A 26,567-nucleotide genomic window follows, 5' to 3' on the forward strand; every position below is an offset into this window, starting at 1 on the left:
CAGGACATACGTTTCCTAACAGGAGATTTCGCTATTCTCCCCTCTTGCACTCTCTCCCCTAAACGCCTCCTCCCCTCCCTTTTTTTTTTAACTCAGCATTTTCAATGAAAAAGCATTTCTGAGAAACAGCTCAGCTCTTTCCCCTTTCCCTTTTTTCAATGTAATTTACAGTGTTTGAATCACATTAATGTTGCATTTTGATACGAATTTTTCTAAGCCTTTATTAAAACATGAATTAAGAAGGGAAACAGCGTACTCTTGGTAAATCTGTTTGAAAAGACCGTCAATAGGCTGCAGTTGCCTCCCGCAGCTCGGGCCCAGCGTGGTTCATTGTTTCTGGCACTAGCGTGTTGTTATATATTTGTCAGCCGAGTGGGGACGACGTTTAGGGCGAGTAGCGCAGGAATCGCTTAAGCTTCCCGGACGGAGCACATCGGCGTTTCCCGTGCCGGTGCTGAGGGGCTCTGCGGCAGCGCCGGGCCTGAGGGAGGGAGGGAGGGAGGGGCGGCCCGCGCGCTCCCTGGCAGCGGGGCGGGCCCGGGCGCGCTCGGGTGACGTCGGCGGAGCCGGGAGGAGGCGGCAGCGCCGGCCCGCTCCCGCTGCAGCGCCGCAGGTACGGCCCGGGCGGCGGCCGAGGGGCGGGAAGGGCGAGAGGCAGCGCCGCGGGGCACTGCTGCGGGTGGCGGGGGGCTCGGGGGGGTTGGCGCGCCGTGCTCGGGCCCAGCTGGATGCTCAGGGTGAGCCCCGCCGCCGGCAGCTCCTCCGGGGGTGCCGACACCCCGCCTATCCTCGCTGGGTGCTCCGGAGCTCCCCAGCGATGGCGGGTGCCCTCCAGCCCAGCCCCGGCGATGGCGGGTGCCCTCCAGCCCAGCCGTGCGCTCGCCTCCAGTCACCATCACCGCCCGCGGCTTGCCCGCGGCCGCGGCTGAAGACGCCGCCACGTGGGGAGGGAGATGCTGGATATCTCCGGGAAAAAGGTAGAGGTAGATCAGGACAACGTTCTCTCTTTTATTTCAGTCTGCCGAGAAAAATTGGGCGTCTGGTATTAAGCTTCCTGCACCATCACGTGACTGGTGATAAAAGTTAAAGTGGGTTTTTCATAGCTCATCCCCTAAATATGTGGGAGGTCAGTTCTCTTTTCTTTTGGGCTGTCTCAGTTGAAGTTAAAGCGTACTGTCCAATTTCTTACACACCTTACGAGTTTCTTCCTTTCCCTGATGTTTTCCAGGTCTTCCTTCCCATGAAATTAGAGATCCAGACTGCAACTGCCAAAACCTGACAGTTTCATTTGGAATGGAGAGCATTACACAGTTGTTCGGTGACTTGTGTGAAGCACACTTGACAGGTTTGCCATGGAAGGTTCACTTAGGCAGGCAGAAGATCAGCAAGAGAAGGGCTAAGCAAAATCTGAAAAGGATTGCTTATAATGCCCTGTTCATGAACCTTTTTCAAGATGAGGCTCGTAAGCTGCAATCAAACGTTTCCAGACTCCCAGTGAAAAACAAAATTTTGATGCTGTCTTTCAATTTGAGAGTTGCTGGCCTGGGTGCTCATGCGGATAGACTGGAGAATCTTGTGGAGGAGCTGGAAACAGCTGAATGCTTACCATTTACTGAAGTTAATTCTGTATTAGATCTCTTAGTACAGCTTGCTGGAACAGGTCCTCCTCAGCTGGTACCACAAAAAAAGGACTATTTTCTGAACAACAAATACGTTGGGAGGAATGTCAAATACCAGGGTTATGATTATTATGATGTAAGTGTGTTTGAAGCTGACATACAGTCTCTGATAACAAATGAAGAATGTCAGTTCAACGACACAATTCAGCAGACACTTCAGATCATGGAGGCTGCACCTGGCACTGGACTCCCTGCCATAGGACTGTTCTCACAGAGCTGTCCTGCTGGGGACAAGTTTGAGAAAGAAACACGTGTCTCACTCTTCGGTGCTCTTGTCCACAGCCGTACGTATGATATGGATATCAGGTTGGATTTACCACCAGTGCCTGACAATGCAGATTTGTCTGGACTTGCAATTAAAGTACGGTATCATTTGTTTTGAACTAATGAGTGTGTGCATGCTTTCTTGTGTCACTTTGAAATTATACTTTAAAACGTAGGTAATAGTTTAACTGGTGATAGAGGCAAACGCCACAGGAATTCAAGTTGGAGTAGGGATCTTTTCTTTTGCAGAGAACCAGATAAGCTTTTTGGAGATGTATGATAACAAAAACCTTGGTCTTGCCCTGTAGCTGTGTCAAAACCCATCATGTGGCCATAGGCTTTATGAATTTAAGCCATGAGCTGTACCCATACCTTCCCCACCCTATCAACCTTTTTGCTTGCATTTTTGCCTGCTTTGTCTGTTGTACTCCTCTGCATTGTTGCTTACTTGTCGGTGCTCAGACTGACTGCCTCAGCATCCCTGTCTGCATGTATGTGTTTTGCAGTTCAGTTTGCATTACCTAACTTGCTGTATTGTCTTGTTTTGCTATATCTTAAAGCATTTTTACTGGGTTTTTTTCCCCGTTGAGTGGCCTAGTTCCTATTGTCGTTTTACCTTTTCAGTGTGTACAGTTTCTACTGTATCTTCTTCCCCTTTTGCTGTCCATTCTGTTTATTTTTGCTGATTTATTCTTGTAAAAGTACTGGATACACTTTTAGAGTTTTTCTTTCTTTCCATTTTTACTGTGTGTAGGTAGGCTTATTTATAGCCTACCCTTAGATCCTCATCTTGTTTAACGTATGGTTAGATTTTTAATTCCTTTAATTCAAGGTCTGAATTGAAACTTGAAGGCAAAGACATGAAATAGAAAAACCCTTTACCATTCTGTGTTCACATGTGGATGTAAATTTTAACTACGAGGAAACAGAACCTTTTTGAGTTAGTGCTGAACTCTTTCCATCAGACTGGAAAATTTGCAATTTCATGAGGAATGTGCTGGTTTTTATGTGGGTGTGATTGTCTTTTACTAAAATTGAGGACAATTCTTCACATATGGCTCCTGTTGAGTGGGAGTTGAGGATGTGGCATATACACTGTTTGGACACTTACAGATTCTCTGCATATGAATTAGGGAACAAACTATGTTAGTCATAGTTAACAAAATGTTTACAAGTTTGAAGATTTGGGTGCTGGATCATTTGCCTGGAACAAATGGCAGAGCAGTATAATTTTATTAATACTACGTATTGTTGAATGTCCATACCTGATATTCTCAATTTGTAGAGCTATATGCTTGACAAACAAGAAAATTTCAAGTTTAATAAAAACAAGCGTAATACATTATTTTTAAGATGATTTCTTTTTTATGTGTGACATTAATATCTGTAGAGACTCATCAAATGAAAAGAGTGCCTATAATAAAAACTTCAAATTGATACAAAGGGAGGGTAGGTGAGAGAGGTTGGGTCACATAGAGTCATTTGGTCATGAATGATAGCAAAACATCTTTTTCTTCAGCAGATGTATCTTCAGTAAAATGTTTTCATGTCTGACATTTGAACTCTTTCTGACAGGTTCCCCAAAGTATAGATCAGTCAGAAGATGAGGGATTCCAGTCAGCATCCAATCTGACTCCTGATTCTCAGTCAGAGCCAAGCATCACTCCAGACATAGACTTGTGGGATGCAGTGCTTACGTATGGACCCAGCAAACGAAGATGTTGGGAAAGAATTGGGTAGTATGTGTCTGATGTTACTGGTAAACTTACTATGCACCGTATCCAAGTGTGTGAAGATGCATTGCATCTTAGTTCCACATGACCTCAGTATAAATAGTGAAATGAGCATGTTTAATTCACAGATTTCAGTACACTGCATTGATAGGGATAAAGGAATAGAGGTTGTATGGTTTCAACAAACTGGTTCTTAGAGTGCAGCAGTTTCATAGGAAGAGATAAAATCATCTTTGTCAAAAAACGAAGGGATTAGGAAAACGCTGTTTATTTGAAATGCAGCATTTTTCTAACTATTTTGACTTAGGTGCTATGTAATTTGTCTCATTCTAAAATGATTCCAAATTTTCAGTTTCAAAATAGGGAGTGGTAATTGTAGAGCAGTAGAAGAATTAAACAAATATCTCCCAGTATTGTAGAGTATTATATTCCTTTACCCATTCTGTAGACAAACCAGAAAATTATAACAGATTTCTTGCTGGCCTAGTTAGACTTTGGCTCATGAGAAGAAGATGCATCTCCTGAGAGAAAGCTCTGCAGTTCTCTTAAGGATTCCTGGCTCACCTAAAATGGAAGGTAAAAGAGAAGCCAGGTATGGCAGGTATCCTGACATTTCAGATGGACAGTGGTGTGCCTGATTGTTGAAGAAGCTTTCCTCTGTATGTCTTCTGTAATTTTGAATAATAGTCTAGTGGCGTGGTTTTGCACTGTTAAACAGTGTTCTTTCATCTCTGAGCCTTCTTTCATTTCTGAGCCTTGGAAGCTCAGAAACTCAGAACTTCCCTGTTCTGATTTCTCAAAGCCATTGTAGCCCACTTGAGCTTTTTTCCAACAAGACAGTTTTTCTTGCTACTATTTAGACTGTAAGTCTAAGAGTGATACACAGACCATATGCTTGACAGATTTTGTGTAATGCCTGCTACTAGAATTCAGAATTTTTGGGAGAATTGGAAATAGAAATTGTTTTGGAGGGCATAGTAATCTTTACTGAGAAGAGGCAAAATATGTTAATAGAAGTTCATTCTAGCACTTTGAATGTATTTCTCTTTAACTTATTTGATTATTAGCATTAAATGAACCATGGAAATATGGCATGTATCGGCCTCATTTTCCTAGTGTGAAAACTGCATCAGGGAAGGCCATAAAAGCAGCTGGTAGTTATCTGTCAAGGATTCTGTCTCTGAACTGATGTTCAAATTATCTACATATTTCTTCTCTGTACTGAGTTTGAGCTATGGTTTCATTGACTAAATGCACATTCCCTTAAAAATGTGTATTACAAGTACATTACAAGTGACTTTTCTGTGAGGAACTCTGTCTGTGCAAAACTCTGAAATGCTTTTTTCTTTCTGTATGAGATGTATTTCCTTCTTTTCACACCCTGTAATGTGTTTACTCTGACACAGCCCACCTGGTAAAAAAGAGGAGCCATATCTTACTGAAGCTGGGAGAGAAGCTTTTGACAAATTTTATAAACTTCGAGAAGGGGAATTGCAACTGTTTACTAGTACTGTACTTCAGCTTCCTCAGCTTGTGCTGGTGAAAGAACCTGAACTGGTTAAGGATGTCTTGAATGTCCTCATTGGTGTGGTATCCACTACATTTTCACTCAACCAGGTAGGGAAGATTTTTATCTGCACTTCTTAGTCAAATCTTTTTTTTTTTTTTTTTCCTCCATAGCAGTTTCCTCTTCAACACATTTATTTCTGCTGAGATCTTACTGTTGTGGCTAGTGTTAAGAAGTTGAATGTTGCCTAATGTCAACAAGGCAGTATTTATATATTGCAGTAATTATGTTACTGGAATAGGCTAAGAGTATTTGTAGTTCTCTAAAGGGAAAACAAGTTCATGAGTACTTGAAAATAGATGTGTGAATAGTTTTGTAGATTGGATTTTCTTTAAGGAATTAGATAATGAGTCTTATTCTGTATATTTGATTCAATATTTCATTTGATTCTGTATATTTCATTCAATATTTCTCACTGTCCTAACTACATAACGTAAGTCACCTGAGTATCTAAACAGAGAATTTGCAATTATTTTTGTGTCTCTTTCCTATTTTAAGTCAGAATACAGCTCTGAAATAGTTGAATCTGCCTTTTTTTCTCTCTCTATGTCCTTTTAGACTGCTCAGTCATTTATGATAAAGGAGGGGATCTATGTGTCTGGAACATCACCAGAGACAATGCATAACCTGCTCTCAGAAGTTGCAGAGTACGGAACCTATTACACACGGCTAAGTCGTTTCTCTCTTCAGCCTGTTTTGGATTCCTCATACAGCAAAGGACTCGTGTTTCAGGTAAACAATTGTATTAAATCAACTAGATTTAATGTGCCACTTATCTGAGGTAGAGAAAATTACTGGTTTAATGTCAAGCTGGAATTCCTGCATTCTACAGAATTGCAAAGTATTTGAAGTGCAATGCTTCATCCCAGATCAGCAAGGAACAGTGCTGCTGTACTTAAATCACAGCTCTCTGTGCTGAGGGCTTGTTTGTGCAGAAACATGCAGTAAAATGTCTTTGTTACCCGAAGTGTGATTTGTTGTTCTGTTGTGGACTAAAGAATTATAATTTTTAAATACTTTAAAAACATTACATATTTATACAGAGAGATGTATAAAATTAAAATACAAGAACTTCCTTAGTACACCTTGTCTATATATTTTTTTTTCAAAAATAAAAACTAAGATAGAGAAATATGATATTGAATAGCTTTAATTACTTTTCCCTGGTTCAAAATTAAGTGCAAATTTTCCTTGTGTCCTCTGTATACTATGTTGAGCTGTGTGTACACTCTGTAATATCTGGTGATTTAATCTCTTCCTAATGCATAGAATTAAGTTAGGATTAGGTATGAAAATGTATGCATTCTGAATATTTGATTTACAGCAATGTTATTCAATTTCTGTTAAGAAGGTCTCTTTGTTAGATAAAGTTCTAGATGAGTTTTTTGCAATATCCAGTTTAGGGAAACAGGTTTCCCTGGGATGGTATTATAGAGAATGAGGGGCTCCTCAAAGGACAAGTCAGAGAAGCTGAACCAAGATGCTTTATTTCACTGTGCATGGCTACAGGCTCTGTGCACTGGATGTGTGAAGGGTATAGAGGAGTCATCAGGCTCATTGGAATGTCTGAAGTTGCATGGATCCTCACCTTCGGACCCTTACTTTGGTGTACAAGCTCCCCTTACCTACATATGCCTTTTTACTAAAAGATTTTTTACTAAAAGTTTTGTTATCGTGCTGATGCAATTGACGAGACACTGATAGACTGTTAACAACTTTCACAGTAAGACTTACTTTCTGTTCATACCAGGCATTCACAAGTGGACTGAGAAAGTATCTTCAGTATTACCGAGCCTGTGTTTTGTCAACACCTCCTACTTTAAGTCTTCTAACCATCAGCTTTCTATTCAGAAAATTAGGTCGTCAGCTGAGGTAAGAGAATGGTATTAAATGTTTAAGCTTTTCATAGCAGAATAAATGCAGTGTCTTCATATACACGAAAAAAGACTATATTACATGGGCATTCTTATGTAGTCTATCAGTGTTTTTCCTCTGTTTTACAGAATTTTTTTTTATATCTAGCCTATTCTAGGAAAAACATAGAAGTTCTTTATACTCGGTTTCTTTGTTATACCTGTTATCATTCAGCAGATAGAGTATGATTGTTGTACAGTATTCAAATTCAGCAAAGTTCAAAGCTGAGCTTGATGGCTCCTGGTTGAAATTTTTTAATATGTTTTAATACTGTTTTTTAGGTATTTAGCTGAACTGTGTGGCATAGGAACAACGGCACTGGGGATCAGTGGTGGAGCTGGTGCTTCTTTTCCTACGGTGATTTTTTGTTTGGTGTTTTTATGTTTGTTTTGGGTTGCAATGTTAGTGTTCCTCAAATTATGTTGGATTTTACATTAAATACTTAATGTTGGTCTCTCTTCTAGAAAAGCTATCATCCTGGACCTCCCGTTAGAACACTATAGTCCTTTCTCCAGATACTTAAAATTTGGAAATTTTTCCAGTGTTTTCAATTCCTAAGATAAACAAAGGGCTCAAAATAAGCCTTCTAGTCATGTGAATCTAACTCTAAACGTACCTGTTTCACTGTAGATATGATAAAGTGAGCTTGAGGTAACCTGCTCAGGTAAAGTGATCTTAACTGAAGACAGATGGAGGAAGTGAGATGAATCCTGCCTTCTGTGTCTAGTGAAATATGTAAAGCCATGTATTTTTGTTATTAAAGTTGTTGTGAAGTTTGTTGCCTAATGTTAAAATATTTTTCATTTTTTAGGGTGTTAAATTGCTTTCATATCTGTACAAAGAGGCTCTCAACAATTGTAGCAATGAGCATTATCCAGTTCTTCTGTCTTTGTTGAAGACAAGCTGTGAGCCATACACAAGGTGTGTCCATACTGTTCTCTGAGTTTAAGAGTTATGAATTGGTAATCTGGTGAGTAACTCTGTGTGTTTAACAATGGCTTTTAATATTTTCAGAAAAGATACCTGTCATATATGCAGTATATATTAAAATTAGTTAGTTTTGCTGTTCTGTCCTCTTAGCTCAGTAACAATGTAAGGGGCTATGTGTGGCTAGATTAGTAAATAAATATATGTAAATAAGACTTATTTCTTGCTTCTTGTCATGGAAATTCATACTGGAATATAAGATTTGGATAAACTTCTTTTTTTATTTTCTCATACCTCAGTTAAAATCCTGAAACTGGAAACTGACAAGTTTCTTTTGTTGTACAGACTGGGGAAGTTAATGCTTTTTTCCACTGTCTTTTTGTTGTGGGCTTTTCAGTAATCCAAAATGCATAAAATATCTGTTTGTTAAGTACATGAATTAACTGATAACAGGAGTAATTAAAAGTAGAGTTTCTTGGATTGCAACAGTTTTGTTAAGCAGCGCACATAAATTTAGAAATTATTAGTTTATAGACATCTGAAGAGTTAACTGTTTAAAAAATTGACTATTTACAGGAATTATAGCTTTAGTCCATCATCATCATCATTTGCAATGTTACATAATAGATGTAAAAATACTTAGAAGAAAAAACAAAAGTCGATAAAATGCTCTAAATTTAAGATTCCTCCCATGGTCACCCTTGTGTTTTCTTCCTTCTACATGAAATGATCTTCAGAGAAATTTAATTTCAGATTTACCAGAAGCCTCACTGAAATATCTTCACAGCTCTTACCCTGTTATTTATAGAAGGAAGGCAGATTTCTGAAATACCAAGGGCATCACATGGAACCTAAAAAAATCTGGATTGCTGCATTGATTCCTAAATTTGCTGCAGATATCTTTTGAAGCATCAATTATACATGATCAGGACTACCCTGGAAGGAAACCTCTGTTTTCTGCAAAAAGTGTTACCCACTCATGTATTAACCTGAAAGAAATTAAATAATACAAGTTGTTGCTCAAATAAATCATAGAAGTATCAGATTTAATAATTTAAATGTTCTTAACTTTTTACTTAGAACCTTGAAGTTGAGTAGTGGTTGCTGTGTTAAATGCTTCCTCTTTGTGGCACAGTGTTAAGTAAAAATTAAAAAAAATTAAAAAGGAAAAAAAGTTCTCCAGGACCTCTGAGGCTTTTTACCTATAGCCTCAGATTGTGTTGTATAAAAATAGTGGTTTTTTAATTTATTCAGAAATTTGGCTCACACACAGAAAATATGAAAAAGCATGAATAAATTTGCCAAAGTAGTTCTCATCATTGCATGTATGTTAAAAATGCCTCTGAGTCTGAGGAAAAAGTGCTTGGTATTGCATCTTTGTTTTATACCCTTTTAGTTTCTCCCTGCTGAAATCACCTCTGTTTAAAACAAATCCTTTCTGCTTTTCTCTTACTGTGCCCTTGCTGTGCTGCAAAGTTTTCTATGTATTTTTTATATTTATTTAGTAAATTGATATGCAGGAATAAAATCATTGTTTTAATTGAGCCACTGTTCTTGTCTCTAAACTAATTATTACTGCAATATTCTATTGAAAATAGTTGAAGAAAAGTGTAGAGCAACAATCTCCTATATATTTTAATTTCAGTTTCACAGCACTTAATTGATGTCTTTTTTATCCTGCCTGTAGTGTGTGTCTTTTGGGATTTTAAAGAACATACTAACTCCTTGGTTATAATAAAGGAGAGAATGCAAGAGGATTGATTTTCAATATTGTTCTTTTTTTTTTTTCAGATTTATCTATGATTGGGTATACAGTGGTGTATTCAGAGATGTTTATGGAGAATTTATGATTCAGGTGAATGAGGATTATCTTTGTTTCAGAGGTACAGTATATATTTGGAGCATTTCTAACTTATATAATTTGTGCTGTTAATTAAATAACTAAAATATATATTTCTGTCTTTTTGTTACGTTAGACAAACATTACTGGACTCACGGTTATGTTTTGATTTCAAAAGAAGTAGAAGACTGTGTCCCTGTATTTCTTAAACATATTGCTAATGATGTATACATTTGTGGGAAAACCATAAACTTGCTGAAATTATGCTGTCCTAGGGTAAGTTTTGGGTTGCTTCCTTCCTATTACATTGAGAAAATCATGTCACTCTACAGCAAGAGTGTAGGTTTTTAGCACGTTTACTCCTTTATCTAAACACGGTATTGCATAAGTAGGATTGTGAAAGGCAATTACTTACTTTCAGATACTTGTGAGCTGATTGTGCACTCTACTTGCTACCACTTCACTGCAGAAATATACATTTTAACACTATCAGGTTCACTGTATACAATGCACATGCTGTATTTCTTTTCTTGGTATTGAAAGCAGAAATGTTTTACGCATTCAAGCAAGTACCTTCCACTTCATGCACTACTCCTTTTTGGTTTCAAGCTGCCTCACTTACCAGGTCATGGCTCTTCCAGCTATATCACTACGTTTTCAAGAAGTGCTTAAGTAGTTCTGTTCATTGGTATTTTGCAGAACGATTCTTGTCCTTGATAAGAAAAACACGTTGAACTACTTTGTGTCTTCTCTCTTCTCTCTGTATGTCCAAAAATAAAACTGCCAGAGAGGTGTCTGAAGTCTGTAGACATTCCCAGGTAGCTGCTATTCTCTTTAAGATCAGAACTGCTTAGTCTTGACAGAGCAGAGTGGCTCAGTATCAGCTATGTAATGTCATGCTATGTCATGTAATGCCTCATACCTCAAGTGAAATGTCCCTCTGCCAGTTCTCCTGAGTCTGCTCTGATAACCATTCCCAGACCATGACTCAGGTGTGCCATTAGTACTAGGCTCTTTATAAAAGTGTCATCCATCACTTACATGATAAGTTACAGCTTTATACGTCACTAACACAGTATCTTCCTCCAGATCATATGGCACCCAGGTTCAATCATCTTCCATCTGTCTGAGAGTGCCAGGCATATTTCATTCTTTTTTGATAATGCCCTCAAGACCTCTGTCTTCCCTTCTGCTTAGGCTAATACATTCCCAGGAATACAGCCCATCTTTTGGGTTTTTACCAGTAGACTGGGAGAATCCAGTGTGAGTGTGCTCATGCACTCATTTGGTTTTTTTCCTTCAAGCTCAGTTACCTATTTTCTGCACTGACTAGAATAGCTTCAGAGATTTAGGGATATTGAGGCAGAGTAGGAAGACCAGATATAGTTAAAGAATATAAAGAGCTCTGTGGTATGCACTGACCATGGTTTTGAGAGTTTTGTCTTGTGTGGAGTTCTGTCCTGTAGGTGTGTTAGTTCTGTCCTTGAGAGTTCCCACTGAGTGGGGATCTGTGGGTGACGTAAATGAACAAAACCTAATTTTTGACAGGAGACATGCATTCAGCATTGAATTACTCATGCTCAGTTAATTTGGATATTCAGAAAAGGAAAATTTGAGACATTTAGAACATGATTAGTATAAATGTGTATTAGATTTTCAGCAGCAAAGAACTCTAAGAATTTGACCTGTGATTTGAGTTGTGGGCCATTGTACCTTTGTCTTCTACCTTGAATTATATACATGCCAAAAGATTATACTAATAAAAGCTTTAGATCTTGTTGGAGGTTTGTGTCAGTGTCTGGAAGCATGACTAAGTTAAAAAAAAAAAGTTTAATGTGAATTCATAATATAAAATTTTACAGTTTAAGCAATGTATATAAAAGGAAATTTCTCACTTTTCAGCATTATATATGTTGGTCAGATATACCCGTTCCCCGGATTTCAGTTATTTTTTCGCTTGAAGAACTGAAAGAAATAGAGAGAGATTGTGCAGTGTACGTAGGTCGAATGGAAAGAATTGCCCGATACAGTTCCATAAGCAAGGAGGAAAAGGTAAATGAATAAAGGAATAAATATTTCATTATGATTTTTTTTAAATAGTAAATTTTAATTTTTGTTATAATCTCTAAAGAATTTGTATTTATAGTCAGAATTTTTTCATGGGTTAATTGCAGTTTTAATTGCAGCAAATAAACTTACTTAATGTAGCTTTTAAAAGTATAGGTTTGTCCTATACTGAAAAGACTATTAGATTCTAATTTAACAAATGAGATAAGCTAATTAGTAACCAGATAAGACTACTTGTAATTTCCTTAGCTAATTGTTTCTTTCAAAACATTTTAGCTACAAAGAGACTTCTGGCCTTCAGATTCCATCAATTTAATGTATATATCAAATGGATTTGGTTTGTTTTAAAATCTGGAATACTAACTTTCAATACTAGTTTGTAGATTTTGCATTTACTTATTTGTTTTATTCATATTTTTGTTGTATTAATTGATTAATAAACATTATAAAATGTGCATCTCTCTTTGCAACAGTGTATTTCAAATCTAAGGTAATAGAAAAAATTCCACTTTGGCTTTTTGGTTGTTTTTTTTTATTTTAGGATTTGCGCATGGAAATTGCCAAACAAGAATTAATTGTTCATGCTCGGGAAACTGCTAGCAAAGTACTAAAAGCCATTAGTGGTAAGTTATAGTGGCATTTTATGTGTTTTCTAGGGCTTTGTTAATGTAAACTAACAGTATCTTGATTTTAATACAGACAAGCAAATATCAGAACGAATGGCTTTGGATGCAAAGAAACGGGAACAGTTTCAGAAGCTGAAAGAACAGTTTGCAAAGGACCAAGAGGTATCTCTCTGTGTTTTTAGAGGCAAACTGTATTTCTTAAGCAAATAAATGAAAGGATATGTTGTACTGAAATTGAATTAGTAGCTCATGGTGTACAAATAAGAACTTCTAGTAGATTTGTGTGTTACAGCTGGTGTTGAGAACGGCTTTTAAAAGTGTTAAATATTTATGCAGCGTCGTCTTGCGATAAAGCAGGAGGAGATTGATGATGATTTCAGCTATGCCCGAGAGCTCAGAGAGAGAGAGAAAAGACTGAAAGCTTTAGAAGAAGAACTGGAAAAAAAGGCAAGGTAAATGTATCTGAGTGGTCTTCAAAACCATCATAAAGATCTGAGGAAAAAATTATTTTATGTTAAAATTTATGGTGCTAGTAGCCCGCAGACATTGTTCTACAAGGGTAATGTTTGCAGTTCGAAGATGGATGTAAGGATTTTTTGTAATCTGAGCAGTTTTGTTATGAATGGTTAGTGGCCAAAAAATCTGAGACCCAGTCATTTCTACCAACCCTCTCCAGTCTGGGTTTTGTTATAGTCAAAATTTCAGGAAAAAAATGTGACTGCGTCTTACAATTTAAAAGCAGAGCCCACAGCAAACATAGTCACATTCATGTCAAAGAAGAAGTAAAAATCAGGTGGAGTTAAATTAATATTTCCCTTTCTTCTGTTTCATCTAAAATTGCTTAAGCCAAATGAGTGACCTACTAAAAATAGTTACAGAAATGCATGTTGACCAAAAATACAGTCCTGTATTTTCCACCTGTTTATTCTCTATGACTGAAGCCTCTGACTTCTACATTTTAAGAACCAATTCTCAGGTCTGAAGTGCTAAAAAGTCTTACTCTTTAGAAGGGAAGATGAAAATCAGTGTGCAAAAATCTGTAACTTAGCTTTCTTTTTACCTTCATTTAGGCAGGAATTAATTGACCATTATAGCAAACTTTCTGATGATGCAGCCCGTAGGGAACAAAGAACATTATGGAAAATCCAGCGCCACAAGTTGGAAACAGCTCGTCTGAAGTTTCTGTTGGAAGATCAAAAACGCATTGAGGTATCTCCTAAAAATATTTAAGAAATGTAATTTAGAAAATTTGATATTTGGTACTTAAAGACTTCTGTCTTTTTTTTACTTGTAGGAAATGCTTGAAAAACTTCCAGATGGAAACTACAGGAGAAAATTAGATATTATTCCTTCTAAACAGTGCCAGTTGGCTTTGGATAAAAACCCTGTTGAGAAAGATCCACCTTCACAAGTGAGTTTATTTTCTTACATAAACTTCAAGTTGCCGTTCCACGTTTCCCTAAAGGGACTTCATTTCATGGTTCATTTCAGTTCAGTAAACACAAAGTTTACTGTAACAGCAAGTAGGTAGTTATCATTTATAGTACATCAGAAAAAATGGAAAATTTTTAATCCTGTAATAAAGTGGTACCTGAATTAGTAGGTTGATATGTGACCAGCCATATAGTGTAATAATTATTTCTTCTTCAGGTGTCTTTCGTGAAATCTCTGCATTCTAATGAGACAGCTGGCAGAAAAGAACCTGAGCCTGAACAGGGATATGCTGCTTCTGCTGACAAAGCACTGTCCATGCCAGAGCCAGCAAATAATAATGCTGATGAGCATTTTCAGCCTAAAGCAACAGGATCCGAAAGCAATCTCCAAAATTCAGAGAAAGTATGCAGTTCTCTATACAGTGCTGAGTCCTTGCCTGAATCCAATGTGAATATAGAGGATTTCTTATCAAAGTCAGAAGATGAACAGTCTATTGCCGTTGGGATGCAAGGATCTTTGCTAGATGAAGCATTCCAAAATATTAACTCAGATCTTTCTGAGACTTCACAAGTGTGTGAAAGTCAGTCTGTCTTGAGAGGAGCAGCAGAAGACAACAATGCAGTATTGCATCAGCAAAGTGAGTATGATTTTAATACAGTTCTCAGACCATCTGCAGCTTGGCAGGGACATGTTAGAGCTGGGGAAAATATATTTGATGTGGATGACAGAAGGCCTCGGTGGAATATTCATGGACATGCATCTGATTCCAACATTAGAGTGGGAGAATATGTACCTCAAGTGGACACTTACCAGTCACATCCAAGTCCTTATGGGCATTCTTCAGATTCCCATATAAAAAGCAGCAGCTATAGTTCTGAAGTTGAACCTAGACGACCCCGATGGAATATTCATGGGCATGTTTCTGAAGCTCATATTAAAGTTGGGGAATATGCTTCAGAGACAGAGACCTCAAGGCCCAGGTGGAACATCCATGGACATGCTTCAGAAGCCAATATTAAGATTGGAGAGTATGTGTCAAATGTAGCTCCTACAAGGCCTCGATGGAGCAGCCATGGTCATGCATCTGATGCCAATATCAAGATTGGTGAAAACGTGTCAGAGGTGGTCTCAGCCAGACCTCGTTGGAACATCCATGGGCACGCTTCACAGTCGCACATCAAAATCGGAGAACTGGTTTCGGATACAGAGCCTTTGAAATCCCGCTGGAGCCCATTTGGACACGCATCCCAGTCAAGCATCCAAATAGGGAAGTGGGCCCCATCTACAGAAAATGATCCCATTCCTCATCGTAAAACCATTTCGGGTTGTTCATCCGACTCCACAGTTCAGACACTTCTCTACAGTGAAGAGTTACCTCCTGCTGAAGGGAGCAGAAAGGAAGCAAAACCATCACAAGTTAAGGAAGAGACTTTGCCACAGTCACAGATATCTGACAGCGTTACAGACTTCCCTGATGCTAACATGAAGGATGATAAAAAGGAAAACACAATAGAAAAGAAAGAAGAAGGTAAAATAAAATTAGGTTTCTTCAGTCAGCATTTGTTTAAGGGCTTGTGAAAGTAACTCTGAATGTTTATTTTCTAAATTGGTACTTTCTTCCTTACTTACTCCACTTAACTCCTTGCATTACTTTTCATAAAGTACTAGAATTCAGAGGAAAGAATTTGGGCTTAGACTTGTTTCCTATATGCAAGAAACAGAGCATTAAAAAAGTCTAGCCTGAAACTTTGTGAAACGACTTTTAGGGTCGTTAAGTTGAGAACGTGCATAAAACTGCCTGGCTGGGGCTGTGGGGAGATACTGTTATTGGTGTGGTTGTTTCTGTGATAGTTTATACAGGAATTTTGAACAACTTTAGGAGCAGATCTGACGTATGAACCAAGTATTATAAGTAGGTCTAAGTAAATGCTGACTTTAACTGTATTTACAGTAATTGCAGATGTCAACAAGGACCCTTCTGCAGATTCCTCACAGAGTTTACAGGTAAGAAACTAAAGTGGTTGTTGAGAGGACTTATTTTTCTTTTGAAGAATTGAACACACTGGTAGTTAAGGTAATAAATTTCTCTCCTAATCTAGTAGTCACTGTAAAATCATATTGTTTTTACATGTCTGAAACACACAGATGAGTAGGCTCTTCTCTTTTCATTTGGAACACAAAGGCGGTTACCTGTAGGAACACATTAAGCCTGAGCAGACAAAGCCAGCATCTCTCATAAAATTTGTCTATTTATGAATTTTAGCGAGAGGAACCTGAAAAGGCCATTCCACAAGATACCATGCCTCAAGAAAGTTTATCTTCTGAAGCTAATGATCCCACAACTAAGGAGGAGGACGGTGAAGAGGAAGATACATGGAAGAAAGAACAAGCTTATTTGAAAGCCTTATCGGATCAGTATTGTATTGAAAAGTATCAAGATAGTTATGATTTGATGTGTGAGTAGAACTGTTGGAACAGTAGATCAGTAGAAGGTGTGGTAAATTTGAGCAAGAAAGCTGAATGCTGTGACTTACCAGTAAATTACCAATGTTAGGAACAGCAATGGCCAAACAATTTGCTCCTAGGCACAAAGATGAGAAATACATTTTGACATGTTGATTTTCTAAGCTAGACGTGTTTTTATACAGAGTTTAATAGGAACATGTTACTAACCTTTTTAAATATAACTTACCATGTTTGTGTATTTTTAAATGTAGCAGAACCACCAGTTTCTCATCTCTTGCATCATGTGATACCAAGATCGTACACGTTTCCTGTGGATCCTATGGTGCAGTCTGCAACAGATGAAACTGCTGTACAGCTGAGTGAGCTCTTGTCTCTGCCAGTGCTGATGAAACGTTCTATTACTGCTCCACTTGTATCTCAGTGAGTATTTGTTAGGAATTTTGCAATTAATTTTACAATTAATGTTGTATACTATTTTGAGACAGGAGTTAGGTGCACATAGTTGTACATCTTAAATTTGCTCTTAGCTCCTAGAAGTACTTCAGTATATGGTCCGTTACTAATTAAAATTTCAGATCTGCGTGATAAATAATAATATAAACTTAGACGTTTACGTGCAAATTAAAAATTTGAATGTCTGTTTGGAATGTAAGTGCTCAGAGGGAAGTCTTGTATGCAGCAGTGATTTTGACACCATTAGTTTCATTGTTCTTTTAAAAAGAAGGTGTATTCTTTATAATATGTGTGCTAGTTTATATTTGAAAGATGAAAGCTAAGGGAGTAAAACAAAAATCTTTTGGTTACTTGAAATCTCATATTGATCAGGGTGTATTTCATGTCTCCATGGCTGTTTTGAGGTATAATAGAAAGCTGTTCTTGTTACTATTGGGATATATAAGGAAATACATATATATGTTGGATGGTTTAATTAGTATATCTAACAATATTTTAAATATGTTTAAGTATTGAAATTTTTGAAATTAAATTAAAATTAAAATAATGTTTTTGTTACTTTATGCAAGATTAGTTTTTGTCATGAAAACAATTACTCACAGACAATTTTTTTAGAATCTGCTTTCCTGTAAGTTTCTATCTCTTGGCTCTATACTCAAAGTTTGGTGCAATGTAGAAAGATGTTATTATCTAACTTAATTTTAAACATCTGGTTGGCTACCAGAATCATCTGTGTGCAGATTCCCATATTTAGCAAACTGAGCCTGAGTTTTTGTGCTGCCAGAATTACCCTATCCATGATAGGCAAGTTAAATTATTTAAAGCTAGGTTGAATACCTGCACTGTACTGTAGACTGTAGTATAGATCTGCCCTTAATATCTGGTGACAGAGCTTTTTCAATTAGTATATTCTTGCTGGGTATTTTAACACTCTTTTAATTTGTGTAGGTGACAGAGATAAGAAGGCTGTTATTGATAAAATGTTGCTCCAGGTCCAGCAGCGTTTTCTAAAAATAATTTTATGTAGCCAGTCTTAAAATACTTCCCCAGTATTTTTCAGAACCCAGTTGCTTGAAGTGGTAAGTTTTAATTCTGGTATATAATGGATGAAGATTTTTTTGTCTCACGAGTTTTGCCTATATGAATAACATCTTGACTTAGATAGCAGAGTTAAGTACTGGAGCATTAATCTGATGTAGCCACAGCTGAATGTTAGCAGTAAGGAAGGAGTTGCATGTAAGTATAATACCTTTTCTGTGTTTTTTTTTCTTAGTGTTTCTCTTGTGAACAAAGCAATAGTTGATTACTACTTTGTGGAGCTGAACGTAGAGAAGCATTTTGAAGCATTGAGACACTTTTTGTTAATGGAAGACGGGGAGTTTGCTCAGTCACTCAGTGACCTGTTGTTTGAGAAGGTACTTGCTTTGTTGTCTTAACCCCAGTGTTTGGGTTGTCTGCTTTACCTTGATGCCTCTGAATAATTGATTTGGATGGGAATGAGGGAATGGTGTGGATTAGAATCCTGGCTTGTGGAATTTTCCTCTTTTGTACTGTGTTGAGAAGTCTGTAGCAAGGAACTCTGTTAATGTTGTAAGGATAGAGAAAAAAGGCCTTGGACAGATAAGCACTCATTGAAGGGTATTTCACTCTTTCCTGTGATAACTGCTGCACTACTGCTGATCCTCCTGTCTGCTGGCAGCAAGGCTGGAAGAGCCTGTTGCCATTTCCTAAAATCCAGCAGAAAGGCCTGTGTTGCAAGCTACCTGCTCTTACCTTAAATATCCTCAAATAGAGATCGGAGGGGAGGGCATGTGAAGAGAGTGCTGGGCCCTCTGATGAGGCAGTATTTTCATGACTTGCTGCTGTCTTCATCGGGAAGACACTGAGGTAGGAGAGATGGCCTATATATGGGATTGATATAGATGGCTGCCTGTGGAGGTAGGTGGCTGTATGAGAGTTAATGTGCTTCTCTGAGTCCTGGAAATGCTTTAGATCCAATTAGGGACAGCACCTGGGGATTTGGACTTGATGAACAACTTTATTTATAAACCTGAGAGTGCTGAGGTGATGAGATAGGCAGATTCAAGACAGATAAGTTTGTTGGGTCCCTGGCTTTCTGAAGACTCTATTCTCTGCAGGAGGAACTTGTAGCAGCTCCTGAACCACAACAGATATACGAAAATAAATCAGTGTATATATGAGATTACCTTCATGATGTGAACAGAAAATAGTGCATCTTATGCTGTTCATGCATCCCTATGGCAGAAGCAAAATCTTCCAGTCAAGGCAGGGTAGTCACCAGTTTACCATTGTTTTTTAATTCACCTGTGTTCAAGAGCCAAGACTTTTATTAATTTGGATTTTTTTTTTTATCTCTAGCTTGGATCAGGACAAACACCTGGTGAATTGCTGAATCCACTGGTTCTTAATTCTATCCTAAATAAAGCACTACAGTACAGTCTTCATGGTGACACTCAGCTTGCTTCTAATCTTTCTTTTGCTCTCAAGTATCTCCCAGAAATGTTCAAGCCTAATGCGCCAGATGCTCTGAGTTGCTTAGAGCTCAGGTACAAGGTAAGGAGGCATGGAGCAAGGTGGAATACTGCAGTTATACCATAGTTCTTATGTACAATGGTAAAGTGACTATGTTAATAGGAATGCAGTATCTAAGAATGGAGCAAAATAATGTGTAATGGAAACTATGGGATTTACTTTGCCTGACCATTGCATTACATTACTAAAATACATTATTATGTACTGTTATATATTGTTGAAATACTCGTATTTTAAATAATGTTACAATTCCTAATAAGAAATGCAGTATAATCAGCGCTGTTGTTTCTTGTAGGTTGACTGGCCTTTGAACATTGTCATTACTGAGAGCTGCATGAATAAATACAACAAGATCTTCTCTTTTTTGCTTCAGCTGAAGCACATGGTGTGGACTCTCAAGGATGTTTGGTTTCACTTGAAGCGCACTGGTACGTGTGACTAGTGAACGAGAGAGAATCCTGTTTAAAATGCATTCAGCACCCTCTGCTAGACAATTGCTAATATAGTCATATCAAACTTCAAAAGCCACAATTTTCTTTAAAATCTTCCTTGACATTTTAAACAGACTCCACTAACCAAAACCTGAATTCCTTTAAAAATTCTGATTTTAGATGGTCTCTGTGGCTGATCATATATTTCTGCTTTTATTTTCAGCTTTAGTGAGTCGTGCATCAAATTCTGTTCAGTTTCGACAGCTCCAGCTGTATAAACATGAGATGCAGCATTTTGTGAAAGTAATTCAAGGTTACATTGCTAATCAGATTCTTCATGTTACATGGTGTGAATTTGGAAACAAACTGTCTTCTGTGGGCAACCTAGAAGAAATTCACAGAACGCATGCTGAATATCTCAACAAAGCAATCTTCAGGCAAGCTACCGTACTTACTTTTACTTCAAATGCATGTTAAGGGAGTGGCCAGTCCTAGCCTAATGTATTTGTGCAAAACTGACTTTTACGTGACACATTAAGTAGTATTTATATGTGGAAGTGTTCTTATGTAAGAAACAAACTTCATGCATCTTACAAGGCATCTTACAAGGTCTGTACTTCGATACTTTTTCTCAGCTGTCCATCCTTTTAATTTCTCTGGACTCCTTGAGTTACGTCCCACTCCTCTTCACCATGCCTCTGCAAGCTTCCAGTCTACTCAGGACAGCTCTAAACTAAGAGCCCTAAACTAAGGGCACACATGCCACAATTTTTTTTCTTTCATTCCCATCCTATGTAAATTACTGCTGTTTCATTCATTGTGAGTAGCGTGCAAAGTAAGTCTTGCCAAAAGGATGTAAAATTCATCTTCTGTGTAATGTTTGTGCTTTTAATATATGTGCAGTGATTGGGGCTGGACTTGGAAAGGACAAAAAGATGCGTCTGTCTAGATTTATGAGCAGTGCAAGAGACACCTGTCTTTTAGGAATCCCAGGATTTTAGCCCCTTAGTTACTGCATGTGAGGCAGAGGGCTGGTGTGACTAAAAGGATAGGACCTAGAGTTTATTTTGTTTCTTCTTGAAGAGTATATACTGAAATGATGAAGTGGTGAGATGGAGGGAGATGATAAGGAACAGAAATTATAAACAAGAAAAGAAATCTCTCATGTCTCTCTTTTCGAGTTTTAGTTAGAAAAGACTTGCCTAGAGCTGCTGTTTAGATAGCTGGTGGTAGGATTAAAGGAGATTAAAGTCGAAGGAAACTCAGAGCATGGTGTTGTTAAATGTCATCTCTTTTGCAAAGGCAGGTGTCATTCTAGAAATCAGATTCTGTAGGACAAATATAAGTTTCTTGGAAGTGCAAGTAAACGGTATTAGATTTAGGCACCTTGTTTAAAATTTGCTGGCTGAAGTCTTGGGGATTTTTTAAAGCAATTATCTTTAACCTAATGGATTGTCATGCCTTTGTAATTGTAGTCTTACAACCAACAAATTACATCAACTAAGTTCTGAAGTTATTTTTGTTCTGTTAGGGGTCTGTTGACAGAGAAGGCAGCCCCTGTGATGAATATTATTCATAGCATCTTCAGCCTAATTTTGAAGTTCCGCAGCCAGCTCATCTCTCAGTCATGGAGCTTTGATGCAGGGAAGCAAATGGCTGTTCATCCCAACTTTGGTCTGATGCAGCAGTCTTACAATACCTTCAAGTACTACTCCCATTTCTTATTCAAAGGTAAGAAATTGCATAAAATCTAGATAGAAGGTCAACTGGCAACTGGAATGTTTTGGTAGTATTATATAAAAGTAGGAAGGTTTGTATACTTAGGGAGTATTGGAAATGTAGTTCCCAAATGAAAACTGCATTATTGTAGTTTGCCAAGATCTGCATATACAACAATTAAGACGTCCACACAAGGAATCTAACATATTTCAAAACTGACAGTAAGTTTTTTGCTGATTTACAAAATAAGTATTTGGTATTTAGCTGTACTTACATGCATACATTTTTTTCTTCTCTCTGGAATTGAGTTCTGGAACTTTTTATTGGCAGCAGTGAAAGATAGTTAGATACCACTCAGAAGTAATGTAAGATATATATGCAGTAGTTGAGTTTTGCCAGTGGTGTGAGATTTGCAAATTCCGATTTCCATGTTGGACTAAAGCTCCAAGAGCCTCTCAGCACATGCTCCAGGCAAGTTTTTCAACTACATGGATCATTTGCCAAGTGTTCTTTCCTTTGCCATGATAAAATTTCATCTCACTGTCAGCTTAGGCTATAATGTGCTGAAATGATTACCTTCCATTTGTCTTTCAGCTCTTGCTTGTGTTTTAGTACATTATTTACCTTCCTGTGGTATAAAGGTGATTTGTGGGATCTGAGTTGGTTTTTTTTCTTAGAAAATTTTGAATTCCTGAAGGAGGTGCAACGGCTTTTCTTACATCTGTTTTTCTAGACTATTTTCTAGTTCAGACTATATTCTTCAGGAAATTAGCTGCCCTTTTTATTCTTTAAGGGTGTCCAAAAATGGTATCAAGGGACCAAAAACAGATATTTCAGGATGAGTTAGAATGGCTGCTTCCAAATTCTACAGGAAATCAGAACACCTGTGGGAGCCACCTAAGCCCATACTACGAGATCTATGGTTGCTTCGTGGACAGAGATTAATAGACCATTCCGTAAGGAAATCTGATGAGTGACCCAGTTTTTTACACCCTCTTTATTAAGCACTACAAAACAAATATGTGCTTGTTCATCTCCACTTGTACCTTCAGTCACCATGAATTGTAAAATGCTCTCTTTCCACAGTGGGTTGATCCAGAATCCATTGAAAGCCAATACAAAGTTGTCTGGACTTCAATGGCTTTGGCTTGGACCCTTCTAATAATACACCCCCCTTTCTTCCTTGCATGCTGCTGCTGCTTGCTAATTCCCTTAATATTAGTGCATGGGATGTTTGCGAGCTTAGGGAGTTTCTATTGGCTTATTTCCTTTGTAATTAAGGATGTTTAGAGCAGTCGGTTTGTTTGTTCATAGAGCGTGAGGGGTTTGTCCTAGGAATTTCTCTTCGGTTTTCTCTCTCACAACAGAGTTTGCTCAGGAAAACTTCAGCAGAGCTGCTTCTTTCACCAAGGTCTCCAGAGGACCTAAACATGCTTCCTGGTCACTAGAAGTTGTGATAGGAACACACCATCTTATTGTGAAAGATTCTATGATTTCTATGTTTCTATGAAAGCAACTTGATAAGGAAATGCTTTGTTAGAATAATACACTTTCACTTAGAACTGACACATAATCTTTCTTTTGCATTTATTTGAAATATTTTATAATTCCAGAAAGAAATACTGGACTTCTTAGATTAAAATACACACTTGATTCTGTTGTTCTCAGATTTCTGCGTTATGCCTTTTTTTTTAATTTTTTTTTTTATTAAAAGGCACAGATGCTGTCAAGGATGAATTTACAATATTAACCTTAGTTGAAACTTACTTTATTTTTTTATTTTCTTCCAGTGGTGACAAAACTTGTAAATAGAGGATACCAACCACATTTGGAGGACTTTCTGCTGCGAATTAACTTTAATAACTACTACAAGGATAACTGAACTCTATAGAGTAAGGATCACCAATAACACAGTAAAACAGAAACTATATGTATACACTTATGATTTATAGACCTTATGCAAATGCCATACAGGAGGCATTTTTTTTCAGTGAAATAATCTGCCATCTAAAAGCTTGAAGGGTATAACCACCATACACAGAGCATGATGATGCATCAAATCCACTAAACCTGCCAGTTGTTTAATCTGCTAAAAATTGATATTTTCATTATTGCAGAGATAGAAGAGCTGAGTGCCTGGTCTTAACACAGGAGAGAGTACAAAACTGTATACCTGTGAATGTGTAAATGTTGTATTTTCAGTGGTGTGAATTTCCTTCAATGTAAATACATTTATGTGAAATAAATAAACATATACTTTCTAAAACTGTTGAGAGATGGGTATGAGGTACAAATGTTGCCACAGATACTAGTACCTGTTATTTGATGTGGTTTATTTTCAAAGTGATACTCTAAATATTGCTAATTTCTTTAAGACTCTTAATCACAGTGGAAGAGGACATGATGTGCCAATGTGGTCTGCTAGGAGATACAATATTTGACTATTCAAGCGCTTAGTGATTGTTGGAACACTTGTGCCAAACTTAGTTCCTTTATTCTTAATTTAAACTGTGCATCTTATTTTGTGGTGATTATTTAAAGCACATAAAACAAATTCAGCATCACTAAGGCAAAATAAAGCTGTAATTCCCAATATATTCCAACTACTGCTTTCAACTGAAGGATCATATTTGCATAATTTTCCTTTTGCTCTCTTTTTTTCCCTTATATTGTGAGAAGAAACAATTGAGCTTTGAATGTCATAATATGAGAATGTTGTAGAGAGGCAGTCAGCTTTGAAATATGTTAGTTTTGAGATTCTGAAGTCATGGTTGGTTAAAATGTGGATATATTAATGGTTAGCTCATTGTCTAATTAGAGGACAGTTATTTAAAGTTACAGGCCTGGCTGGAATGTTATCAAGACTATGGATTATGAATAAGATTATTTTATGATGTATATATAGTTCTATGATTTTTTTCTGAAGAAGAATTAAGTATTAGAGACAGAATATACCAACTCTGAAGCTGACCTGAATGTTTCTGCTCTGATTCCAAAGTCAGTGTCAAAACATGGTAGTGCACAGTTGTAACATATATCTTCTATGCTGTTTCTTTATTATCTGTGCTGTATTTAATTAACTCTATGCCTTTTGTTCTTCTGAAAAGGGGATTGCAAGAGCAAGTGGCTTGCAGAACTGAGCTGTTTTGATGTCCAGGGAGGCAGAGACCTATTTGTTTACCTGACTTGTTCTTCAGGAATTTACAGGACCGGGTGTGTATGTGCAGGCTTGACTTCTGGTGCAGACTGATGGCTTGTCCTGAAGCCGCGGGTCTTTGGAAGCACTATCTGATGTTTGGGACTTTGTTGCTTGTTATTGCAGAAAGACCCATTGAAAATGGTCTGAGTCCCGTGCTTTGCCTGGGGCAGACCTTCAACATAAACACAATCAGTAACACACAACAAAGATGACCATGGAAGCACTGGTTGGACATATTTGAACACTCTTTTATTCCTCCTTCCAGCAATGATGTTCTAAGTGAGACAGCCCTGGGCAAAGCAAAGCAAACTGTTATTCCTTGTAAGGAAAGTAGTTCAGACTAGCGGTAAATGGGAAGATGGAAAAGATCTGGTTGATGGCAGGAGCGTGGCGAACCGGCCATCCTGCCCGTGGAGTTCGGAGCCCCGTCCTCCGGGCGGGGGCCGAGCCCAGCCCAGCCCAGCCCAGCCCAGCCCAGCCCAGCCCAGCCCAGCCCAGCCCAGCTGAGCCGTGCGGGGCCGGCGCCGCGGGTGCAGTTGCGGGCGGCGCCCTCGGGGTGGAGCCTTCTCACCGGGGCTGAGCGGGCGCTCCCGGGCGGGCGGAGCGGCCCCGCCGGGGCTGCGCTCCCGCCTGGCGGCGTGGGGCATCCCTGTGCCATGGGCATCCCTGTGCGATGGCCGTGTGGTGGGCAGAGACTTTAGGAGCGGAGCAAACTTCCAGAGCCTTCCGGTGAGGTTCTCCCGGCAGTGCCCCTTACCCTCCGGGATTGCCCCGGCTCCGCACTGCCGAAACCTCCCGGGTGCCTGGGGGAAAATGGGAACTCCGCCACCCGGCATCTGAGCTGCGAGCCAAAACCGGGGATGGGACAAAGAGCGTTGGGAATCTTTTCCTGTGTCATCGATCCTGTGGCGGGGAGCACGACTCCGGTCGCCCGTGGAAGGCGGGATGGGGATGGAGGCTCCGCACCGTGGGGGAGACGGCATTAAACAGACCCGGCCCAAGCCGCTGATCCCCTCTTTGTCCCCCTCCCTGCTCCCGCTCCCCACTGCCACAGCCTCAGCCTTCACTGGCTTCCTCTGCTCAGAAATCCCGCGGCACGCGTTTACCGGGCACCGCGCCCCGGGCGGAGCGGGGGTGCCGGGGAGGGCGGTGCCGACCGCGGGCGGGCGGGCCCGGAGCCGCATCCGCGACCAGCTGGGGATTCACGTGGAGCCGAGCCGTGCCGTGCCCTGTTCTGCCGTGCCGTGCCGTGCCGTGCCATGCCGTGCCGAGCAGAGCCGAGCCGTGGAGCGTCGTTTCCTTCAGCACCAAGAACAGCTACACGTGTGGCTGCGCCCCCACCCCGTAGTGCCGAGCCTGTCTGAATGCTTTTGTAGCTTATTCTGCATTTCCCCCTTTCTTTGGCCCTGCTATAATCTGCCTTCCTTGAACGTTTTTCCTGCAAGAGAAGTGTAAGCTACTTTCTGAGTCAGGGACAACATTTCACAGTGGTTTTCCAAGAACTGAGGTATGGAGGCCTGAGAGATCTAAATGAAAAATCATCTAAAATCTCGTCCTTGAGAGGGACTTGTGAGGTCACTACAGAAAGACGAACTTTTAAATTCATGTTTTCATGGAGGAGCCAACGAGCGAATACTAAGACCATCCTAAGTCACCAAAAGGGTTGGAGCAGCAGTGCCAGTGCTTAGAAATCTG

The 26,567-nt window shown here is 38.9% G+C and overlaps 1 protein-coding gene across 2 annotated transcripts; it reads left to right on the forward strand.

The window, feature by feature from the left end:
- Positions 1-555: 555 nt before the first annotated feature.
- On the forward strand, positions 556-24,276 carry TUBGCP6 (tubulin gamma complex component 6). 2 transcript variants are annotated; one of them, XM_014877748.2, is made up of 26 exons: positions 556-613; positions 1,229-2,040; positions 3,519-3,682; positions 5,083-5,293; positions 5,802-5,975; positions 6,994-7,115; positions 7,439-7,514; positions 7,969-8,078; positions 9,876-9,967; positions 10,061-10,200; positions 11,827-11,976; positions 12,533-12,614; positions 12,691-12,779; positions 12,954-13,069; positions 13,688-13,826; positions 13,912-14,028; positions 14,268-15,579; positions 16,003-16,055; positions 16,315-16,507; positions 16,769-16,937; positions 18,244-18,385; positions 19,350-19,544; positions 19,819-19,951; positions 20,178-20,391; positions 21,486-21,685; positions 23,464-24,276. In XM_014877748.2, exons 2-26 carry the CDS (start codon positions 1,294-1,296, stop codon positions 23,553-23,555), a joined length of 5,232 nt encoding a protein of 1,743 aa, XP_014733234.2. In that variant the 5' UTR covers positions 556-613; positions 1,229-1,293; the 3' UTR covers positions 23,556-24,276. The 2 variants fall into 2 exon arrangements, with proteins under 2 accessions (XP_014733234.2, XP_088021886.1); XM_088165760.1 differs by lacking the exon at positions 23,464-24,276 and adding an exon at positions 22,467-23,457.
- The last annotated feature ends 2,291 nt before the right edge of the window (positions 24,277-26,567 follow it).

This window comes from Sturnus vulgaris, chromosome 5 (assembly GCF_052056855.1).
Source record: "Sturnus vulgaris isolate bStuVul1 chromosome 5, bStuVul1.hap1, whole genome shotgun sequence".
Classification (NCBI taxonomy): Eukaryota; Metazoa; Chordata; class Aves; order Passeriformes; family Sturnidae; genus Sturnus; species Sturnus vulgaris.

Bases quoted from the DNA above. Each gene is read 5' to 3' on its own strand.
- TUBGCP6 (XM_088165760.1), top strand. From the start codon at position 1,294: ATGGAGAGCATTACACAGTTGTTCGGTGACTTGTGTGAAGCACACTTG. The intron at 5,294-5,801 runs GTAGGGAAGATT...ATGTCCTTTTAG, and splicing joins CTACATTTTCACTCAACCAG to ACTGCTCAGTCATTTATGAT. The intron at 12,780-12,953 runs GTATCTCTCTGT...ATATTTATGCAG, and splicing joins AGTTTGCAAAGGACCAAGAG to CGTCGTCTTGCGATAAAGCA.